We start from the raw sequence: 23,783 nt of genomic DNA, 5'->3' as shown, positions 1-23,783 counted from the left end.
CTCTACAGAGCCAATAATTTCTTAATCATTTTGATCCAGACTCAATGGGGCCCTGCTCGAAATAAATAGAATACTTAGTTTCTCATCTTCTCAAGGGGTTACATCTGTCTTCCAGAACAGCAGTGGACAGTAAATGTATCTTATCCTTTTATTGCTCCAAAGAGCCGAAGAAAGTCTGCTGTCTGCCTAATGGTCAGGGGTACAGCCTGTAGCAATGGAATTGCCAGTCAGGGTTATTTTTTTCTTAATAAATTAATAAAACTATTTGCATCTTATGGAAAAAATCAACTGATGTTTCACAATCTGAAGGCATAAAGAAAAAGAGAGGGAAAGAAAGGAATGCCATGTTGAAACCAGCAGAACAATGAGCTGGCTCTGCCTGCTGAACAGCATTATATTTTATGCCAGCCTTTTGCATTCAAAAATTGTGAATCACACCCTTCACTGTCTCCTCACCCCACGTGATATGGTTTAAGATTTCTTCTTGCCAGGGGTAAGCTAATGAAAAGTAATCCCTTCTGTAACAATAACATAATACAAAGCACTTGGGGAATGGTTTTTGCAGGCTTGCAATTTTCATGGGAATTGAGAGCATGGGCATGGAAGCCAGTCATTTGTCTTTTAACATGGAAAAAAAAACATTTTTACTTTCCCAAGTTTTCCTTCAAAAATTTGTAAAGCATATTGACTGTTTTCAGGGGTGTATTTTCATTTTTGGAAGGTTATAGAAGTTTGCATTAGCACTTCTATAAGAATAGAACACTTTTTAACTAATAAGGAGAGCACTAGCCAAAGTTTCTGTAGCTCTGGCTTCCTTACAATACCAATGCAATCATAAATGTAAAATACTGAAGGCAAAAATGCTCATCCCAGTGTAGTCCACTGTATAGCTCTATTCTGTAATCCTCAGAGAATATTTCCTAAAACTTTCTTTCTGCTGAGAAATTGAGTTCACGATTCTGATTCCAAAGGAAAGATGAGCAAGATGCTTCCTTTGATTCACAGAAAAATCTCAGTAATCCTGTCATTTAGAGAAAAATAGTATTTTCCAACTTGTAATTTCCTTTTATTCACAGCGAAATAATTAAAAGTGAAAGTTGATGCTCACCTATCTTGCCCTTGCAAGCAGATTCAATCTATTGAATGGTAATACAGTGCATTATAACACAGTAGATTGTAGTATTCCTTGTAGTTTAGATTTACCTTCAAAAGGCATTTTTCACCAGAAAATTCACTCTTCCGCTAATCAGATGGAGAGCTGTCAAGATGCTGATACTCATTTCACACTGGTAGTATGGCTGCATAGGATGCCATAGAGAGGAGAAGCAAATGTATAGTCTAGTACACAGTGTTGTGCATCATTATTTCTGGACTATAGTCCCATTAGAATTAATTCCTTCCAGTGACTTCAGACAAAGGATTTAACCTTGGGGAAGAGGCAAGGAGGCAGCCCTTACAGAGCTTCTTGAGGACTGTGCCACTAGCACGCACATCCCTTTCCCCTAGCCCACCATCTTTTTGCCTCAAGTGGATCCTGGAGGATACATAGTGCAGGTCTGACTCTCCATTTCTCGGTGCCTAAGATGAAGCCAGGCCATAAGATATTCCTTTCTTCACAAGCTCCGCACCAGGACCCCTGTATAAGGGAATCCTGCACTACAGAAGAGCAGTAAGAATATAATATCCATCCTTTCCTCAGTGATTCTGAAATGAAGACCAAATTGTGCCCTCAGATCCTCTTGAATATCCTAGCATGCCAGAGACCGGGACTGGGAAAAGGCAATTTCACTCCCAGACAATGACTAGAAGGGCTGGTCCATAGTATGGCAAAACACAGCAGTTTGGATTAATCTGTATTTTCTATTGCAAATATACATAATCAGAAACATTTTGATGGGCAGCATTTAGGACCTGTTCTCTGTGGCAAGCCAAAGGTGATTATACTGCTTTTGTCCACTCCTGTGATAATCACAGAGGCAACTTAGACTGACATTATGCAGTAAAGGAATATATTTATGTCAGGAATAAGACAGGTTTTGTGAGTAAGTAACCCAAAGCGTGACATGGATTTAAATTAGTAATGCTCAGAGCACAAGCCTCTCTTCTAGTAGCCCAAGTAGGAAATTGATAACCAGCTCAACCAGACTAAAGGAATGTGAGACCCCATAGCCATTACAGACCAACTTTCAGCTGGGACTGTGCTTTATCATACCAAAAGGCTTCATTTATTAATCTGCCTTGGTAAGCGTTGTTGGGGGGGGGGAATCCCTTAAACTGGACATTTGCTGGGGGAAGATATGCTACATTTTCGGAATGTACAGAATTAATTTCAAACAGCGTGAATTTTATTTATTCTCTCACTTGTCGTTTGCAGAATATGGGCGGTTCTCAAGAAAACACTGGCTCACTGAAGACACCATTTATATTAAAGGTTGGAAAAGCACCCTGTCATTTATATTCTACACTAAATTACTGTATGATGACATGGATGGATTAGTGTTAACTGTTGTCAGAGCTGAAATGCACCATCTCATATGAGGAGCGACTGAGGGAAAATCACACAGAAATTGAAGCTGGAGGGAAAAGCAAAAACTTTATGTGGAGAAAGAATTAAAAAAGAGAAGAGTGGAGAATGGCAAATAACAAGGGAGGATAACAGAGAAAACAGGAGGAAAAGACAGAAGAGAAAATACATTAAAATGGAAAAATAGTGAAACAAGGAATGAGACAAAACTCATTTCATTAACAACAAAAGACAGTTGAGTGGACTCAGTTTCGGAAAAAAATCTCTGGGTGGTTGAACTGTGCATTTTTACAAGGCTGTGGGAGTTAAGAAACATTTGCCTGTCATGCTGTATTGGTTTTGTGTGGCAAGGTTTTGGTAGCGGGTGGGGTTACAGGGGTGGCTTCTGTAAGAAGCTGCTGGAAGCTTCCCCTGTGTTCGACAGAGCCCATACCAGCCGGCTCTAAGACAGACCCGCCGCCAGCCAAGGCCGAGCGAATCAGCGATAGTGGTAACGCCTCTGTGATAACATTTTTAAGAAGGAAAAAAGTTGGGACGGCGGTATTTCGGCAGCCGGAGAGAGGAGTGAGAACATGTAAGAGAAACAACCCTGCGGACACCAAGGTCAGTGAAGAAGGAGGGGGAGGAGATGCTCCAGGCGCCGGAGCAGAGATTCCCCTGCAGCCTGTGGGGAAGACCATGGTGAGGCAGGCTGTCCCCCTGCAGTCCATGGAGGTCCACGGTGGAGCAGATATCCACCTGCAGCCCGTGGAGGACCCCACGCTGGAGCAGGTGGGTTCCCGAAGGAGGCTGTGACCCCGTGGGAACCCCGCACTGGAGCAGGCTCCTGGCAGGACCTGCGGATCTGTGGAGAGAGGAGCCCACAGAGCAGATTTTCTGGCAGGACTTGTGACCCCGTGGGGGGCCCACGCTGGAGCAGTCTGTGCCTGAAGGACTGCACACCGTGGAAAGGACCCATGCTGGAGCAGTTCGTGAAGAACTGCAGCCCGTGGGAAGGACCCACGTTGGAGAAGTTCGTGGAGGACTGTCTCCCGTGGGTGGGACCCCACGCTGGAGCAGGGGAAGAGTGTGATGAGTCCTCCCCCTGAGGAGGATGAAGCGGCAGAAAATAACGTGTGATGAACTGACCGTAAACCCCATCCCCGTCCCCCTGTGCCGCTGGGGGGGTGGTAGAGAATCCGGGAGTGAAGTTGTGCCCGGGAAGAAGGGAGGGGTGGAGGGAAGGTGTTCTGAGATTTGGTTTTATTTCTCATTACCCTACTCCGGTTGATTTGTAATAAATCAAGTTAATTTTTCCCCAAACTGAGTCTGTTTTGCCCGTGACGGTAATTGGTGAGTGATCTCTCCTATCCTTATCTCGACCCACAAGCTCTTTGTTATATTTTCTCTCCCCTGTCCAGTTGAGGAGGGGGAGTGATAGAACAGCTCTGGTGGGCACCTGGCATCCAGCCAGGGTTAACCCATCACACATGCACTCTGAAAAGATTTATTGTGTTCACAGTTTTCTTAGCCTAATATTGCATTTGTATCACTAAATCACAGAAAGCTTCTCAGGACCTTTCATTTAGGTCTCCTGACTGATCTACACAGGAGAAGGGGAATTAGACTTCCTTCTTTTGTGTCAGTTATAAAATACCCACTTTTCTTTCTCTATCCACATGGCACAGGTGTACCATTTGCTGACATAAAAATTCTTAAATGAAGCAAAGGGCCTGAGAATACTTAAGTGCCACTATGTTAATTTAGACCATTATGTTAATTTACAGTACTTGCTTACAACTCTGCAACATAATGCAAACGGAGTAATCACATAATCACATCAGCAATTTCACCAGCCAAATTGTATCACATTTTATATTCTTGAAATAATTTTCTGAAAGATGGGAAAATTGGGAGATTCTTGTTGAAAAACCATTTTTCACCAAAAAAAGTGTTCTGTCAGTTCTAGTTCCTTTTTTGAAGACTCAGTGTGCTGTAAGCTCAACAGCTGCTAATTTTCTGACCTCATTCTTGCCATCTGATTCTCATGTTTTAAATAAATAAATGAAACTATAGGACACACATAAAACAAATCATAAATGATGCATAAGGAAGGCCAAGAATGTTACCTACAAAATTACTTTAAAAAACTAAGGTAGGTGCTCCAAGTTAAGCATAGACTATATGCTTTGCTAAACAAGGAAAGACCTGAGGATATGAAATGGGTTTTACAGGAGTTCATGATATTTTTTTTCTCTTTACTTTCCATGTCATTCCTCTGAAAAAAACCCATACACCAACATGAAATCTTTTCTGCAATAGTAGCGTGTTTACACTAGAGGGTGCTACTTAGACAGGATTTTAAGCTGCTTAGTGTTTTGCTTTGGAAATCTCTTTTTCAACCCTTGGAAAAAAATGCACATCTGAAATAAAAAGAAGCTGTTTTCAGAGGGACAAATTCTACCGAAATTTGAACAAGCACAATTAAAATTAACGGTGATGATATTTTCCACACACATACCCATGAGGGACTGTGGTAATACAGTCATCTCAGTTTCAGTCGAAACTACATATACAATTACACTGCGGCTGTTGTAGGTGAGTAAATATCCCTAATATTTCTGTCTGCTTTTGCTTAAAAAACTATTATGACGTGGAAAATAGATTAACTAAAGGAATAGGAAAATAAGATCATGGCTCATTGTTGATGAGAGGGACAGAAACATCTGATGGCGTAAAACATAAAGTAGCAGTCTACAGTACAAATACAGTGTCACTGAATGTCTGGGTGTGATATGATGCAGTGTTGCCTCACCTTGCAATAAAGCATGAAAGAAGGCAAAGGGAATGGAAATGGCCAAAAGGTTATTTTAAATGATTTTTCCCTTGTCCTTCCAGTGGTGGTGAGGATTGTCAGAGCCCTGAACATGTCTCTCCACACCTCCAGGGGCTTTGGCTGCCTGGAGTCAGAGCCCACATGGCAATGATGGAGGTCTTGGGCCATGAAGAGAGCTGCTGCTCCCTGACAATGGTTTGCAAGTGGCTTGGTACGGGCAGCTTGTCTTCTTGTATGTCTAATCCAAAAATCTCTTTTGAACTCAGTGGATCTGTAAGAAGGCGAGATGGTGTGTTCCCTGCACTGTCCCACACTCAGAGACTCTGGAGCTCCAACTCTGGGACTCTGGTAACACCGTCATAAAATGGTACCCAGGGAATCTCCAAAAACAGACATGAGAGAGAGGAGAATAAAGTCTGAAAAGAACTCTGTCTTGGCTTGTGCTTCTCCCAGGCCTGAAGACTATTTCCATCAGCTGAATTTGTCACTAGTACCACTTGAAAGGGATTATTCACCATGGAGTAAATAAAAATAGCCCCAGCTGTTTTGTAGTCCCATCTAAACCCACAAACTATGCAGGAACCTGCAAGGTAAAGCTAGGTAGCAGTGCCAGGCGTGTACTTGGAAACTGGAAAAGGAGAGTGGGCTTACACCTTGGGTTCTTGCCCCTCGTTGAGTCCAGTTCTTCTCCTTGAAAATGGGATTTACCAGCAGACTACCTTCTCCAGGCCAGGCAAAGCCCCTTCTGCTCTACAGATCCCGTCCTAAGTGAGAGGATCTGAATGTACCATGAAATGAAATGCTTTGATGAAGAAGTAGATCATCACTCTTTCCCCAGCTGCTGGGTCTTTGCCCACTGGGGTCAACTGCAGTGGGTGCTCTGGTCCCAGCACTGGCACTCCAGGTCTAGGAGAGTGCTGGCCCCAGCATGCAGGTGAGGCCTCTTTCTTCAAAGCCCCATGTAGTCATGCCTATTACTGCACAAGTTGCATCTTGTAAGAAGCTGCTAGGACGGCATTTTGTGTTTCTTGGATATCCCTGTTTCATTTTCTAAGTCTGTTGCACAGCCTGGACCAGCGAAAAACAGGGGATCAGGTAGGTGGTGTGGAAGAGGAAGGGATAAGGAAATGAATGGCAATAGGGAGAGGAACATTGTGCTTTTCTCAGGTTGGTTAAGGGGCAAGTGAAGTCCCCACCTGATCAGCCAAAAAGGGTGATGCATTACTGTGAAAACATTTGCTTTTCAACTGAAATTATTCCAGTACCACAAAAGAGTTGGCAGACTTCAAAAGGCCCAAAGACAAAATATAAACATTTAAAAAATTCTCATTATTTGGGGGCAGATTGTCGTTAGCCCTGTGCTGCCTGACCTGGTATCTGTGTTGCCACAGCAAGGTGTCTGACTCATCTGCAGGTGTTTGCGGTTCAGCAGACAGCCGGCACTCGGGCTGCCTGCCAGTCCTGCCTGCCACTGCTGACGGCAACATCCTGCCTTTCTCAGAAGAACCCCTGTAGTGACAAGGCACTGCTGCAAAAGTGGGCAGACAGTTAGAGGAGGAAAGGTCAAGAGGGGTGTATTGGTCCATCAGCCCATACTGTAATCAGGTGCATGCTTTACTGTGACTAATATATTTATATAACCCAGTTGTCTGCCATAGGAAAGCAGCCTCTTTTTTCTTAGTAGGTATAAGTGCATTTGTGAGTGTACAATAGACATTTTTGATTCTTTTCCCCATATGATAACGGACAACGGTCAACTACGTTTGTAGGTTCACATCACAATGATCTTAGATTGCTTTCACTTCTCAGAACTTTACTGCAAGGTTTGCCTGCATTTTGTTTTCCCTTGTTGGGCTGAGTTTATGGTATTGAGCCTCCTTAGCATAAAGCGAGAACAAATTCAGTGGATAAATCAATCTGAATACTGGAGCTGTATCAAGTAGTGCTCTTCAAGGCATCTTAAAATAGCAGTCCCATTGAGTAAGACTATGAGTAAGCAGCTCCCACAAACATGTGCTGCCTTTGTTGTGTACTAGAAATGTACGACCCATCTGGAATCAGACGGCAATCTTAGAGATTTCAGAAGGAGTTTCTAGAATGTGTCTGGAAGGATGGTCAGTTGGATCTACTTGGTCAATGAAATTGTTTGGTCAGAAGATATTCAGCCAGCTAAGAATCATTAAGTCAGGGAGGGGAGGCTAACCTTGCCACTCTGAAGTTGTGCCAAATTATGCAGAGTTATTTAAGGACTCTCGTTCTCAGCTTTCCTAGTTCCTCAGGGATTCTTTCTTCTCAGCACACAGAAGCGGAAGAAAGATGTTGGTGTGAATATGGGGGAGGAACCAAATGAAACCAACATTAAAACGAGTGTGTGTATATATATATGTATATGCATATTTAAAATCCAGATGCACATATACACATATATATTTATATATGCCTCTGTGTGTGTTTGAATGTTGCAATGTTAGCTTGTGACAGATGTAGAGACCAATAAAATCTATCCCTGCTCTTCCAGACTGTACATGTTGCAGAGCTTATTGATGCTAATATTCCTGTAAAGATACTCTTCTGCATACAAGACATTGCAGTATATTTGACTTGGTGAATATGAAATTATCTCTGAAGGCATGACCAGGTAAATCTGAAATTATCTCTGGAAGTAATGTTATGTTGAAGCTGAAATACAAGATGCATGTCAGCTTTAATTCTGTCTCCTAACAAGGGATATGTGATACCAAGATATAGAACTATTTGTATTGTGGAACTGGATTATTTAAGCTGTATTCCACAGCGTGGCTCACCTAAACCTTACCATTTGTCCCCATGTGCCCTCACCTTGCTACAATGCGATCCATGCCAGCTGCACTGATAGCCTCCAGGATTTTTTTTTGTGACAGAGTACCTCATCTTTTTCCCACTGTCCGTCCAGACAGACTTGCAAGCTAAGATGCCTTTGAGGTCAGAACTGCTAGAGGTACATTATATATATCTATATCTATATCTATAGCATTCTTGTCATATTGAGATACTTAGTAATGTTTTTCTTGACTGAGCTTTCCACATTATGCCTTTAATCAACAAACGTGACAAAGCTTGCTCAGAGCCAAAGCAGAAAACAGGGGCAGGTGGCCTTTCAGCATCCCCTTTGTGCCTTCTGCTACTGCCTCTAGCATCCTCCTGCTAGAGCCAGGAGCTAGCATGACCTAACAAAACCGTCAAGCCACACTGCAAAGGAGAGGCTAGCAGGAAAAGAAAAAATAAGATGGAGGCAGCAGATTCAGGGGTGACTGAATGCCCAAGCACTTAGTGAAAAAGGACACAGAGACACCAGAGAGAAGTAGGCAGGAGATGAGAAACATGGAGAGAAGGCATCCACTGGAGGGAGCAAGGAGAGGGGATATATGTGTAAAATACACATCAAAAGCTGGAGTTCCCGATTTCATTGCTGTGGCTTCCAAGCATATATGAAGTATCATCCCTAAGAGGACAATTTAGGGTCTACACAGCAAAACCATTGGGAAGTTATGGTAAAACACAGTACATTGACTTCACGTTGTAGCAGCCATCTATCGTTTCTTCATTGGCTGTGCTAATTATTTGCACTGTTTGAAATGATTCACTGGTTGGTTTGGGTTTTTTTCTGTCATTGCCATGTATCACAAGCAAACTCATCCATTAGTGATAGCTTTGCCTCTCGAAATTTAGAAGTGTTTATTCAGTTCCTGCAATTTGAGATTTGGAGACAAGCCTGCGGGTTCCAGGTACTACAGTATTAGCAAAGTACTTTAGAGGGTATTTTAGGTTAAACTTAGCCATGTTGACAGAGCATATATCTTCTCTGTTCCTCAAAGAATTCAAGTTAAAAGGGACATAAAATTTGTCAGCTAGGTAGAAGTGTGTTTCAGCACTAGCTCTTCATTAGCAGACTGAGAAAAATGACACCTCAGTGTTTTCGTAGCTGGTCTTAAGAATGCCTGTCTTTGTGTGTGAAGCACTAGTAAATAAAATGAAAATATGTGCTTTAAACTCTTTTTTTAATTATTGCCTGTGAAGTGCTATGAAAGCAGACAGAACTATCTGATCAGCATCTGCTCAGTCGTATGATTGCATACATGCAAATGTCTGTAAGAAGGATTCATGAAGTTCAGTAAAACTTTTCCAGGCAGGACACAGAAAGGGGTTCTCAGAAGTATCAACGAGCTGCGATCTGTGGAATTCCCATCCCTGCTACGTGATGATACAGCCAGACCTTATACTTTATAGGATGATGTTATGGAGAGTATCTATGTGTACAGCACATTGCAGGTATGAATTTATTGATGAGAGGGAAGGTGGCAGACATTTAAGCTATTCAACCAAAGCAGGGCACAACTTCCCAGCTCTCCTCTCCCTGGCAGATCACTACATTCACATAATGTATGTTGAGCACTACTGTGCTGTTAAGTCACTTTCAATTAAATTTCTTTCTCCGTTAAGTGTTGACCATTTAGAAAAGTAAATGCATTAACACACTAAAATGTATTCTTGTGTAATCTGACTTCAGTCATGCCCTTAAGTCTGCATGAAGAGTACAAAATCTTCCTACACCATGCCTACATTAGTTGGTTACACAACTGTAATTGCTAAGGTAGAATAACTTGTTCCTATTTGACGTTCAATAGGCATTTTAAAATGTGCCGATTATATTTCAAGGAGTGAAAGGTTTCACAAGCAAAGCAACAGATTGCACAAGTAAAGCAACAGGAGGGTGCAAGATAAAGTCTATCTTCTGCTGTAAATTCTATTTATTACTTGTCAATGTATGATAACCTTCCCGATTACTAAAATCAGTCATTGCCCCAAACTGTTGCTCTGATGCAATTCCTCCAGTCTCTTCAGCAAGAGACAACAGCTCCTTGTCATGCTCTCCCAGGGTGGCACGTACCCTGCTGAGCACCCCTGTCCCGTGCAGCCCTTTCTCTGCCTGCCTTAGGCCCGGCGGATAATTATCCATCATACCAATTATTAATCAATTGCAGCAGTGGCAATAGTTGATAACTATCAGCATACTGCAACGCAGACGCTGGATTCAGTGCAAGTTACGCCTGTTAGGCTCCTGCAACGGATGACGCTGAAAACCCGCCGGTGCTGCCGGCACCTGACGCCGAGTCGTGCCGGTGTGGTAAAGCCGGCTCTTTCGGCGACGTTTTTGGCTGCAGCTCGGTGCCCGCCTGGCCGGCTGCCATCCCAGGACACCGGCCGGGCCGCCCCGCCGCCGCCCGGTCCCCTGCACTACAGCTCCCAGGATGCAGCTCGCCCCCCCTCCGCCAGCGCTCGGGCGGCGCAGGCCATGCCGGGACTTGTAGTTTGCAGGTCCGGGCGGAGCGGCTCCTGCCTGCCGGGCAGGGGCCAGCCGGGCTCCCTCGGCCGCGGCGGGGCCGGGCCGGGCCGGGCCGGCCTGGCCTCGGTGAGGCGTCGAGGCCTGCAGAGCCCGCGCCGCGCCCGGCGCCGCTAGCTGCCCCCCCCCCCCCGCCTCCCCTCAGGGCTCCCCGCTCCTCCCCGCCGAGGAGGCGGGAGCCCGCCGCCCGCCCCGGCCGATTCCGCCGCGCAGGGGGAAGCCAGCGGGGCAAGAGCTGCCCGCGGAGCACCATGCTGGAGTCCATCCGTGTCACCGGTGAGTACCGCCCCCGGCCCGGCAGCCTGAGGCGAGACCGGGCACCGGCTTCGCCTCCGGGGTGGCTGGGGCGGTACCGGCTTGGCCAGGGGCTTGCGGCGGCAGGAGGGGCGAGGTGGGGCCGCTTTCCCCGCGGCCCCTCAGGCGCTCTCCAACAGCGCCCGGAGCGCGGGAGCTGAGGCAGGTGGGATGCTGGTGGCTGCTCCCCCGCGGAAAAAAAAAAAAAAAAAAAAAAAAGAAAAAGAAAAAGAAAAAAAATCAGCCGAGGGGTTCCCGTGAGCGTACCTGCTCCACGGGGACAGGGACAGGGCGGGGAGGTGCTTCGCACCTGAGGGAAGGCGGCGAAGCAGGAGCCCCGTCGGTGAACGGGGACGGCAGTGTGTTTACCTGCGGGCCCTGTCCCTTCCCAGGGGCACTGGGGAGTGGGGAGGTGACACCCGCTTGCCTTTCGGTGGAGCGAGGGGCAGAAGATGCAAGTCAGAACGCTAATAAAACTGCTACTAATTACATCTGGTGTCTGTCACTCTTTGGCTCTCCTCTTTGCTGTGTTTTCACAGAAGTTATGTGTATATAAAACCCTGTATTATGACTATATAATGATAATATGGAAAAGTATTTGATACCACACAAAACTATTATCTTCACTGCTATGTGTCTGTGGTACGTAGGAAAATCTACAATGCAGTTGCTGCTGCAAAACAAATTTTTCACTCAGATGTGTTTCTTGTTTAAATTTGACGTGATTTCATGTGTCATTACTTCAGCTGCCTCAAGCCAATGTTACTTTGTGATGGGGAAATCTATCTAGAAGAGATCTGGTGGAGATAGCTTAGTGTCCTTCATACCATACTGTCACAATCATAATCGATATTTCTTACAGTTACTTTTCTCTGCGTAATTTATATGCTGTTCCGTCTGTGCATGGATATCAGTAGGGTGTTACTTCTGGTAATGGCAGTAGAAATAAAGTTCATGGAATCAGACAGAGCATCCCTAGAGATGTACACCACCAACTGTAATCTTAAAGGATTGAGATTTGTTGAAGGAAAGGTAGTTATTTGGGGTCCATACCCCTCCACCAAATATGCCTGAACACACCCGTGCTGCAGTAGAGTGAGCCAGAGATCTCCTTGGATAGGAGCTTTGTCCTGTGCAGGTCTGTCTATAAATCAGTGTTTTGTGATTATATCCCGAGTCTATTAAATCAATGGGAGTTTGTTACTTCATTTCATTAGGGCCAAGTCTTCACTTTTACTGATTATTACTGTGCTCATGTAATTTAATTTGAAGAACCTGAATTTGGAGTCACTTACATAATATATTTCAGTGTAGAAACATGCATGCAAGAAATTGCTTACAAGTCAGTTCATACTTTTTAAGGTAGAAAGAGTACATATTAAATATCATTGTAATTTTAAAGAAGAAAAAACAAACTGCACAGTCCAAAATCATGCCAATGAGTCCTGTAAATGCTGGATGTTTCAGAGTTATTTACAAACACTGGCAGTTAATGAATCAGACATATAAGTTGGCTCATAGTTGAAACGTGCCCTTGGTTTTGGAGCTCAGAATTAAAGTTGAATGACAGATAACGCTGTTACAGGAGGAAAGTAAATAGGTGGATATTTGGGGGGGAAAAAAGGTCTTAGGTTAAATGTCAAAATTCACAACATCATACAGGCTGTAGTTAATAACTAATATGCTGTGAAAATAGAAAATAGCTCAATGCCAGTATTTTTACAGGAGCTTGCTGACTAACGCTATAGCTAAACCATTTTTAGTCATTATAGACAGAGCTTCCAGTGCTGTCTAGTTCAAGTTGTCTGACACTTTCTGTTCAAAGTTTGAGTGTTTGTAAACCTTAAGGGTGTTTATAGTGGTGAGGAAATAGACCACAGGAATCTGGTCAGATTCTGTTGCACCACAAACATAAGTCTGTAGTGTTTGAGAGGCAGTGGAACATTATAGATTCATATACAACACTCCCTGTTGCCTGTTTTTTGCAGAATATTCTTTCTACAGCCCTCTGCACCCACAAACCATACAGTCTAGAGCGCATAAACTACATGTAGCTGTTAATCTATTCATATTATCTGAATATTGAAGATAAATATTTCTTTGTAATGTAATTGTACATTTGCAAAATGTGTCAAAGGAGAAATCTTACTTGTCACATCCATGTATTTTCTTCTCATCTCTCAAACTTCACTATTTTCATATTAGTTGTAGACAGATCACATACATTATCTGCATTTCTATAAATTTGAAAATTCAAGTCAAGCTATTGGAAGCGGTTTCTGATTTTATACAAAAAAAATTCAAGCGTATTCTAACATGGTAACAGTGAACTGAAAACCAAAAGCAGTGGCTCAGACCATTACATTCCTAGGATAGGGGGATCTGCTCCAATAACATCTTTGCTAAGCACTGTAAGAATCACACCTACAGTTTGGAAAGGATTTGTCCATTATGCGTACATAACCTGAGTGACAGCTGCTCGAAAACCGCAGGAGCTCTCTACTTTGTTTAGAGCAAGGCTAGCTGGACACAGAGATCTGTGCCCACAAATATCTATCATTAACCTCATTCCATCTATGGAACAGGTATTTAAGAAGCTGCTTGGATAGTAGCTACCCAGTAGCCTAGAGGAAGATTTTTCTACAACACTCTCCAAAGTCTGGAAAAATTCTTATGTTGGGATTTTACCATACGTATTATTAACATAATAAAAGATCAGCTCAATTCATCAATTTTTAAAGGATGGAAATCAACAATATAACCTACCTCCTGAATATAAGATAAAGTCTAACTTGGTTTTCCTAACAAATAACCTCTGACAAGATTAGGCAGTGTCTGCGATGCTACAAGATTCACAGCTAGTGACTGGGGTGCAACTTAGACATGCAAAGTATTCCATTAGTGCAGAATTATAATGAGATTTGTGGTTCCCACATATCCTCTGTTAGCAGTCTTGGGCCACATCCCTTCTCCAGTACTGCTGTGACACTGGAATAGCTACATGTATATAAAATGAAGTTACACAGGGGTAAAACTCCCCTGTGGGCAAAATCAAGCCTGTGGTATTTTGTGGTGTTCTGTGACACATGGTACATTTGCATCTGCAGGATGGAGTAAGTCCAGTACTGCCAATTCCAGCAAATATCTTGAGAACAATGGGATTTTGGCTACAGCATGACCTGCTCTCACGTGAGATGCTTTAGACACACGGGGGAAGTTGCCGCTGGCTGGCTGGCTGCCCTGCTAACCCACCTTAAGGGGTAGAAGAAACCAAACACAATGGCTCCAAAGAGGGGCAGAGCTCTACTCCAGGCCAAGACAGAGCAAGTTTCCATTGAGCAGGAGGGTTTTCTGTCCTTTGGTACCCTGATGATGCCAACATGGGGACAGGCAGCTCTTCTGCCCCCTCCTTGCTTCTTTCTACATCATCAACTTCCACTCCAAACCTGATAGATTGTTTCATTTAGCAATTCAGCCATGTCTCTAGGACCTATGTTTTTATTACTGTGTTGTTGCAGAGAGGAACAAAATATAAATAAGTGGAAGTAAACATGATGGGAAATCTTTCTGGGAGAGACTATGCTAGTTTTGTTGTGGGTTTTTTTTTTTTTTTTAATTGTTGAAGGACTTGGGGCTTTGTGACTTTGAGTGTTTGGAAGTGAGACCAATGAAGAGAATCTTTGTGCGTAAATTACATGTTTTTATGGAGGTTCTCAAAGGTAACTGGAGGCTTGGGCATATGTTCTTTGACAGTATTCTGCTGCAAAAACTGAAATATGTGAAGTCAGGAAATTCAAATTTGTACTTCTCAGAACACATGTGGATGAGATACAAAAGATAAAACCTATATGATATGTAGCGTGATATGCAGCATAGAATTATGCCATAGTACAGTGACTTTCAATTTGCCTTTCTCAGACCTTTTAGAAGTAATCTGTTGACATCTGTCCTATGGTATCCAGAGTTTAAAAGCTGGAAATCACTGCTGGCCAATCTGTAATTAATGTGGGTTGATAATCCATTCTCTGCCTGGCTACTTTATAGCGGTATGGTATCTCAGTACTTCTTGAAACACTGAAGCATGTTTCCAGAACACAGGCTGTGCTACGAATTGTTTTTATATTCAGAATACTAGACCTCTGTTTCAATCACCAGGCATTGCTAATCCTTGGAAACTCTTGGATATGTTTTAATAAGTTGAATTTCCTAGAAGACAGCGTATTTTTAGTTTGGTTGATGCTGTCTGACAGATGTGAGTTTAAAATGGGACTATTACAGATTAAACAAATGTGCTAGAGAAAGAACTTTAAAATTTGGTGTTTTGCAACATGATTTTGATGTTGTCTTAAAATTATTTTCTAGTTTATTTTGTAAAATAATGATGTTCCCAGGACCAATCCAAAAATTCAGACTGGCAGTTAATGACTTGTGTGAAAACTGCTGTGTTATCCAATATAATCTTTCAAATCTGCTGGATTATCTGTTGATTCCAGGTTTCCAGCACAAATACGCGTGAAACAGTATCCTTCTTTCGTTGGGAGAAAATTAAGGATAGCCATACTTAGTTTGGCAGCTGAAAAATCACTTTGCTATGAGATTGCACATATAAAGTAACTACAGAATTGGGGACAACTATTTTTGATGTCAACCACATGCATGTGAAACCTGCTAGGGCGTGTTCAGCACTTGGCCATCATTTGTGACACTTGCAGGAGAATTCTGACTTGTGATGTTCAGAAATTATCCAGATATAAATGCATTTGTTACTGGCCAACTGTACTCTGAAAGCTTACTGTCATGAATTTTTGGTATTGAACTGACACAAAAGGTTGGGGGCGGTTTAAGGTCATTTTGAGTTGTTTCTTTGAATTCTGTTTCTCTTTATCACTTCTTAGACACACGTGTAGTATTAATTCAGTTTATTCCCTGTGTAGTAGCAATTTAAGGCTTCTCTGCTCTTCGTGGCTTTTGAGAATTGATTAGTAGAGAAGGTGAAGCGTTAACACTGCTATTGTTACATTATTATCTCATCTGTATTTTAAGTAGCAGCTGTGTAATTTCCAACTTCAATTTTGTCTACACAAGCCAAGTCACATGCTCAGAAATGTAATATTTCTGTGTTCAGACATTCTGGAAACGTTCCTTTTCATTTGCCCTTCTTAAAGGTAAGGATTCTCATAATCTAATACTTGGTACAGGCCTGAAGTCAACCTCAAATACTTGCGAAGAAACAAATACGTGAGAGCAGCCATCCTGTTCTGTTATCTAAGAAATGCATCTCATTTTATGGTAGTTGTTTTGATGGTGTTTTCCTTGTGATGGAAACTGTGGTTTCTCACCACAACAGCTCATGGTAAAGCAAGATAAGCCATGTAGACAGGTTGTCATGTATGCAATGAGAACGATCTGACAGAATTTGAACAGGAATGCCAAGAAGCATGTTCCTGCACCAAGCATAGAAAGAGGATTTGCAAACTTATTGTGAAACAAAACTGAGCTTGCATAAGATACGCATGCTTTAGTGGAAGAGAATAATCTAATGCTTCTATATCTCTCTCTTTCCAGTGGAGAAAACACCCAGGCTGCAGATTTCCCATCATATGTTCATGCAAATAGGACCTCTGTCTTTTTACTTTTTAGAACAGCATCTTCAGGAGAACTGAGGAACACAGATTGACATGGAACTGACAGAGATCCAACAGCATGAAATACATTGTCATGGTGCTTATGTTGGGAGCAAAACCTAACTTTACTGTGAAAATAAAGCTGAAATTAAACTACTATTGATTTTTTTTTTTCCCTTGGAGGCATTTAATGATCTCTTGCTAATGTTCCATTCAGAGTATAATTACTCTATGTAAAGTAATTACAGCTCAGCTATGTATAACTGTGGGCTGAAGCTCAAATCCCTTTTGTGGGCTTTAATCAGGCCCTGGCCATATCTCCTGTTCCGTGAATCGTTTCTTTTTAGGCGCAGAAGTAGGAAGCATTTCTCTGTGGCAGGATTTATTTGTGCCCTTACTTTTGGCTCACCTAATGTTCTAGGATGAAGTGGTTGGCGAGAGAAGGGGATGGTTAGAACCAGTGAAGAGAGGTCACTTCTCTCTGACAAGCCAGCACAAATATTAAATACAGTTTTAATTCTCAATGACTTTTCTGTGCAGCTGCTCTGCACCAGGGAGCTACCTCCCCTGAAGGCTATGCCAGGGGTCAGAGCAAGAAAGGAAGGTTCATTCATTAAAGGAACCTTATTCACTTCTTGCATTCAGTTTTGTTTACAATGTTTCTTCTCAAGTGTTTTCTTAAAGCCAGCTGTTTTTGTAGAACAACTTTGAATAGATGAAATGACAGTGTTGCCTTAAGGATTCTCAGAGGTGTGTTTGTAACTAGCTGATCTCTCTTCTCTCTCTTCTTTATAGCTTACTGTCTGTATTAAGAAGGAATATGTGAAACTGAAGTCTTTTAAACTTATATTACTATTCGTACAGTGTTGTAAATTGTTCACAGTGGCTGGCCCATTCCCATGTTCTCATCCTTTCTGAGAGTAAATTCTGTGAATCAGATTTTGCAGATGAGACCACACCAGACTGCTTATATCACAGCACAGATCCCTGTGGGACTTCACTGTAAATACTGCTCACGTACTCCTATACAGTTTCCTATTTTTTAAGTTAGTCTTTATCCATACACAAAGCCTTCCTTGCATGATAAAGGTCAATCAGATTTTGCTCAAAACTAAAAATTTATTAATCTAACAGTAAACATTCCTAAAGTCCTGCACAGAGTCTTGTTTTAGACAAGTTAGTTCTTAGCTGCCAACAGTGCACTCATGCATGGAGTTTCAAGCATAAAATACTTGTTTAGCTGGATCTTACAAGTCCCAGTCTAATTGTTCAAAAGTGTTATACACACACAATTCTCCCATATGTCTAGAAGTCAAGATTAACTTGACGTGACTCCAGTTAAGTTCTGTGTTTCATTTATGTTGCAGTTTTGAGTCCTTAAGATTAGTATTGCTGTATGAAACAATCAAATTTTTCCTCAGCCTTTTTTTTTTTTTTTTTCTCCCCTCAATGCAGAAAAACTTCACTGGCCTAAGACAGAGCTTTCTAAAAAATCAGTCCTGAGTCCAGAAGAACATAAGCTGAACATTAATAATGAAAACAGCCTCCAGCACCCACCTTCTGGGATCCTTAAGGACATTTTCACAACAGGAACCAGTAGCTACAATGTCCTTCTGCAGAGCAAAGAGGAGAAAAAACACCACGCTCAAAAGCAGTCATCTGCTCACCACAAGAAACACAGAAAAACTACGAAGTGTTCTACCACCTTGCGAAGCAATGAGCACCGCAAAATCAAAGTCCCACTACCCTTGCTCAGCGGTGGGTGGTACTGCACAAACAGACAGCCCTCCATCATTGTCACTGGCCCAGTGTCTACCAGCATGAAGTTTACAAACAGTATTTCGGTTGCAGGGAGCAGCGTAGGACTGCCATCACGACCCAGAAGTAGAACTAAGAGGCATTTTAATCTAACAAAGCCAAAGCAATCCCAGTCCTCAAAAAGCCATGGAAAAGAAAGTGATGTCTCAGGCCAAAAACTCTGTTTACTGACTGCAATCAAGCCTTCCAATGTGGAGAAAGAGAAGATGAAATTCTTCAAGTCAGATTTCACATACAATCCTCAATTTGAATATGCAAACCCTGCTCTGCCAAGCGTGTTAGCTAAGCACAGCCATGCATCTGACCGATTTCTTAAGCAGGTATAGTTACTTTTTCCCCTCCTTTTCCACTGGTTATTTTTTCCTATGCCTATTAAGGTGGTATTTGGCTTTGTTTCTAGCAAGTTGTTTCTCCTTATCATCCTCCCCTACTGTTTGAAAAATGCACAGAAGATGAGAATACAGTAGCAGAACTGAAAGAACATCTTTTTGATTAAAAAATGAAAGCCTTCCTAACACTTACAGGATTCTATAGGATAAAGGCACAGGTCCTTAAAAATGGGTTTACATGAAACATAATTTAAGGCAAGAAAGCTTTTTAGGCAATGAAGCGGAGTCCAATACAGGAAAAATACAACGCCTAAATAGGCTTTAATAAACAGAGGAAAAAAGCAGTGTAGAAATCGTGCCAATCCTCTTGGTGACGCAGGGATTGGGAGGGAATAGCAATTATTTGAGGTCATGGTTATTGGATAAGCATATGTTGATGTTCCTTGTTTTAATCAACTTTGAAAGCATATTTGCATATACATTAGGCTCAGTCAACAGCAGACAATTCCATTCCAGAGAGAGGTAAAATTTAAAAAGACACGCCCCCTCCCCCCTTTTTTTTCTTTCTTCTTCCCCCCCATATGCAGCCACACTGGTAACGTAGCTACAGACATTCCCATTCTGTGTAACTACCCTGGTTTCCTACCTGTCTTTGAGATACAACAAACCCCAAAACAACAACAAAACCCTTGCTTTCAACTTTGACCTAAGTGACAAAAACCAGTGCTTATCTATATAATAACAGAACCAGTCTTCTTCCCACTTTTGCTATTTTAAAATGGTTTAGAAAGATCTTATTTAAGTCTGACAAGCTTTTCTAAATAGAGAATCTCATGTTTAAAGTGATACTTAACTTGGGAATAGATCCTGCTGTTCCACGAGTTTCATTGTGATATGAATATTTCACTTAACCCCCCCCCAAATTCTTGGTGAAAAGGATACATGAAGTAAAGTACCATGGATTCTAATAACTGACTCTTGACTTGTAAAGAGTCTGCCTTTTTTTTTTTTTTTTCAAATCCAAGAACACACGTAGGTGTTATTACCCATTAAGTCATTGTATTGTAAGGCCTGGTCTGCATTTTCACATTAAAAATATCTGTATATTTTAAAAACTCAGTAGCTGGGCTTTCATTAAGAATTTATTTTCTTATGAGAACAGAGAACAGCCATTCTGTTCTTAAAATCAGCTTCCATACTTCTAAGCAACCAACTAAATCATACTGACACCAAATAAAACTACTCCTTGACTAGAGCTTTTTAGCAAATTTTCCTTTGGTTTTTATAGGAATATTGGCAACATTAATCATAAATTACAGCAAATCAACAATAACTAATTTGCCAAACTGAATTTAATACAAATTATCCCTTTCAGTATGAGGTAGCAGAGCCTTAAAAATTATTTTATGCATGATGATTTTATGGAGCACACCTATCATTGATTTAACCTTCTTTTAATAAAAAACCCCACACCTAAATAATGAATGTTTTAACAATGAATGATTCCTCAATATTATTCCAATTTGTAGCTCTACCTTTTTCCCTTTACATACAACGCTTGGGAAAATAAAGGCTTTATAAAAACTTTATAAAAAGCAGCAAAGGATTTAATATTCAATTAAGTATGATATTTCTGAAACTTACCAAGGAGGATGTAAATTGTTTCATAAGATGTAGTTTAAGTTACAGAAGTTCTTAGCAAGAAAAACATTTCTTCAAAGTTCTGCTCCTAAAAACACTGAACAACAGTATCGCACTTCATATAAATGACCAAAAAAGCAGCTTTAACACATTTCCAAGCCCAGCAGGTGGCATTCTCTCTTTTTTAGCTACAACTAGCTTTAGAAATTTTCATCTCCATGCAAATTTACTATCCAGAAAAAGCAGCATGAATCAAAATTTTAATCAGCAAATATTGTATGAGCACTTGCTTTTCCCCAGTGCTATGTTTTTTTTCCATGCAGATTTTACTTGTCAGAAGAAACATGTAGGTATCTTATAAGAAGTGTTAAGTTCAGGAAAGATGTCTTCGGTTGCAAAAAAAGTACTCACAGTGTCAAGATTCGGGTCAGCTGTAAAAACACAACTGTGTATAGTTGTCCTTTTTCCTGCAACAAGGATAAATTTAATTTTTTTTTTTTAAACATTTTTTGGCTTTCATTTGTTGCTGTACTTATTTTAGGAAGCTTTGGTTTCTGTGAACAGGAATGGAACTCTTCCTATTTTATTCTATAAAAGGTGCGTAGCAACTTCGACTTGCTTGCTTTTCCGTGAGTAATATCTCTGTAAAACTAGCTTTTTACTGACAGAACTCACCAATTTTATAGGGGGCTTTTAGGGTAGTTCTGTGAAATGAGCTCAAAACCTGACATTTCAGAATTTTAGATGATTTTTAATAATTTCAAAAGTATTTTTACCCACAGCTGTGCATAGCCTGCTAGGATATTAAAACAGATTGTGTTTTCTTATTGCCCTTTCTGCTTTTGTGCATGTCTGTGGAATTGATTAATATAGCATTACTGCAACATATCCGGAAGACAAGTCACGCCCTACCCCATTTTTTTTTTTTAAAGTCAAAGAACACTATTAATTTACAAACTATTAACACAGCAGTGCTCCAATGGGGAATGCACAGGCTTATGAGCACCCACTTCACCCCCCAGGCCTCTAGTCAAATCAAAGATTTTAAACCTTGGGCACAGCCCAACACTTCTATTGATTGACTTTTCACAGACATAGTGTAAACATTTTTTAATTATTAATACATTTGAAAACGGTATTTTTTAATGTCCCTCTTCTCATACTTGGTTCTGTTTGTTTCTCTCTTTCTACTTTATCTTGTTTTCTTCATAATAAGGTTCTTTCATGAGTCACACAATATGTGCTTTTAAGGAAGAGAACTTGAGAATAAAAACCAGTATGCAGACTTGCAGCTTTTCACATTGATTAACATATCTAATATTACAGAAATTAATTCTTAGTGCTGTGTTTCAAGGTCAGTGCAGCAACTGTGTACTCGTAAGTGCTATGCAAGTTTTCTTATTAGCACTCCTTCTGGCTCAAACTACTTGTCCTTCATTGTTAAGTTTTCTTAACATTTAACATGTTTGTTATTTTTGCACAGATGCTAGAGGTGGCAATACTTAGCTAGAAGTAATTGTCCCCAGTGTCTGCAGAGCAGATGACTTAACAGTTGCAATTTGCTGAAACAAAATCAGCAAGGAAGTTGCAACTTCAAGTAACCTGTGTGTCAACACCTGTTTCTTTGAATTGTACATGAAGGCAGGAAATCTGTTTTTATATACATACTTTTTAAAAAAAAAAAATAATTATGTTGTTGAATGAGTAATCCCCCCATGAAAGAGTTGTATATCCTTTTCCCTTGTACTCCTAAAATTATAGCAATTTTGAGTTAGTAAATAAATAAATCGGTTGTGCCACATTGCAAGTGTTTGTATTACACACCTGTTAAGTCATTAATACAAGTAGCCTACAATTAGCAAATTTATCAGATGTTGAAAAAATAGTTAGGTGGAGCTGGAAGGCTAAACAACATGACATTCAACACTGAGTAATCCTTTGCAATGTCCAGGTGATGTCACAGCTTAGGCATGTTGAAGATTCAAGAATGTGTCACTGGCTGTGAAGAGCAGTTAACTGTAAAACAACTCATTCTGCACTGGTAACAAATTCCCTCCTAAACTAAGGTTTATAGGTAAGTGTGTTAAGACAAAGCATATCAGGCCATCCAAGTAGCATAAGTTCTCAGAGTCCTACACAAACTTCTCTCTTCCACTGAAAGAGACTAGATCACTTCAGATGATACTACAGTAGGAGCATAGGTTTATTTCAGGACACAGTCTCATACAAAAACCAAGCGAGTATTAATTTTTAATTCCTTGCAAAGTATTTGAAAAGTTTTTCATTAAAAATATTTCTGTCAGCTCTAAATTACTTAAACAAAGCTCTTTATCTCACTGAGAACAAGCATGCAAAAGAAAAAGCCACTGAAAACACTGAATAAAACTCAAAACACTACAGCCTGAGTAGACTAGCCTCAAAAATCTGCTCTTACCTCTCTCCCTTCTTTCCACTTGACCCCAAAAAGGAGGGCAGCCACCATTTTATGGCTGTTGATTAGACTAACAAGTTCCATCTGGTACATCTTCATGTTACCTAAAGATGCACCTGGGAGGCTTCCCCCCCCAGCAAATAAGCTATGTAGGGAGGAAAGTAAAGTGATGGTACCTGCAAGCCTTGTCTGTCTTGCAAATCTCAACAGAGACCATAACCTTTTTGTAGCAGGGCTGCTTCTGAACGTAGGATGAGCTGACTGAATGCAGGGGGCTGACGCCTAGGTCACTGAGCCCATTTTCTAACGTGGTTGCCTTAAATGATTCATGAGCATGTATCTACGATAACTATATGTATCTACAATAACTCTCAAGTAACTAAGCTGTGTTGCTGCACATGGGTGACTTGGGATTCAGAGACCTTCTTGGCTGTAAATAATTTGTTTAAAAAAGCCACTACAACCACAACCTAAACCTATCAATTAAACAGATCCTTGTCTTGCTCTTGGTAGTGCTTCTGTGACATGACTTTCTTGAGCATCAGCAGAGTTTGCTGTGCAAGGGGACTTGTCTTGGGACCGCTGCTTCTTTTGGCACTCTTTGGTAGTGATAAGAGGGATTAAACCAGACCTTTTAGATAATAATGAAAATAACAGGAATTACTACTCCTGACCAGTAAGCTGGCACAGCCGCATAGTCCTTCTTTTTTTCCATTTTTTCTACCTGTTGCTGAAGAGTTTACAGTTTGGCCTTAGGAACTCTGGCAATATCACTACCTTGCTTTCTGCTGGCCCAGAGGCTGGAAAATAAGCTCACAGTTGGATGCTGGAATAGGCAAGAGCTGGCACGCTGGGCTGGATTTTGCCCTTTCCCAGCAAGTTCTTGCAACACCTCACTTTGAGTCATCTCACCTCAGAGACAGGTGC

General features: G+C 41.3%; 1 protein-coding gene across 3 annotated transcripts in view; it reads left to right on the top strand.

Annotated features, from left to right (window-relative positions):
* Positions 1-10,783: 10,783 nt before the first annotated feature.
* The window catches only part of MATCAP2 (microtubule associated tyrosine carboxypeptidase 2), a 30,685-nt gene continuing 17,685 nt past the window's right edge, over positions 10,784-23,783 (top strand). The window contains exons 1-2 of one of the 3 annotated variants that reach the window (XM_052792831.1): positions 10,784-10,995; positions 18,093-18,775. In XM_052792831.1, the coding sequence (XP_052648791.1) occupies positions 10,971-10,995; positions 18,093-18,775 (708 nt within the window). In that variant the 5' untranslated portion in view covers positions 10,784-10,970. The remainder of the gene's footprint in view (positions 10,996-18,092; positions 18,776-23,783) is intronic. The other 2 variants (XM_052792821.1, XM_052792848.1) reach the window with 2 other exon arrangements.

This window comes from Harpia harpyja, chromosome 1 (assembly GCF_026419915.1).
Source record: "Harpia harpyja isolate bHarHar1 chromosome 1, bHarHar1 primary haplotype, whole genome shotgun sequence".
NCBI lineage: Eukaryota > Metazoa > Chordata > Aves > Accipitriformes > Accipitridae > Harpia > Harpia harpyja.
This window is presented reverse-complemented; position numbering and strand designations above follow the sequence as displayed.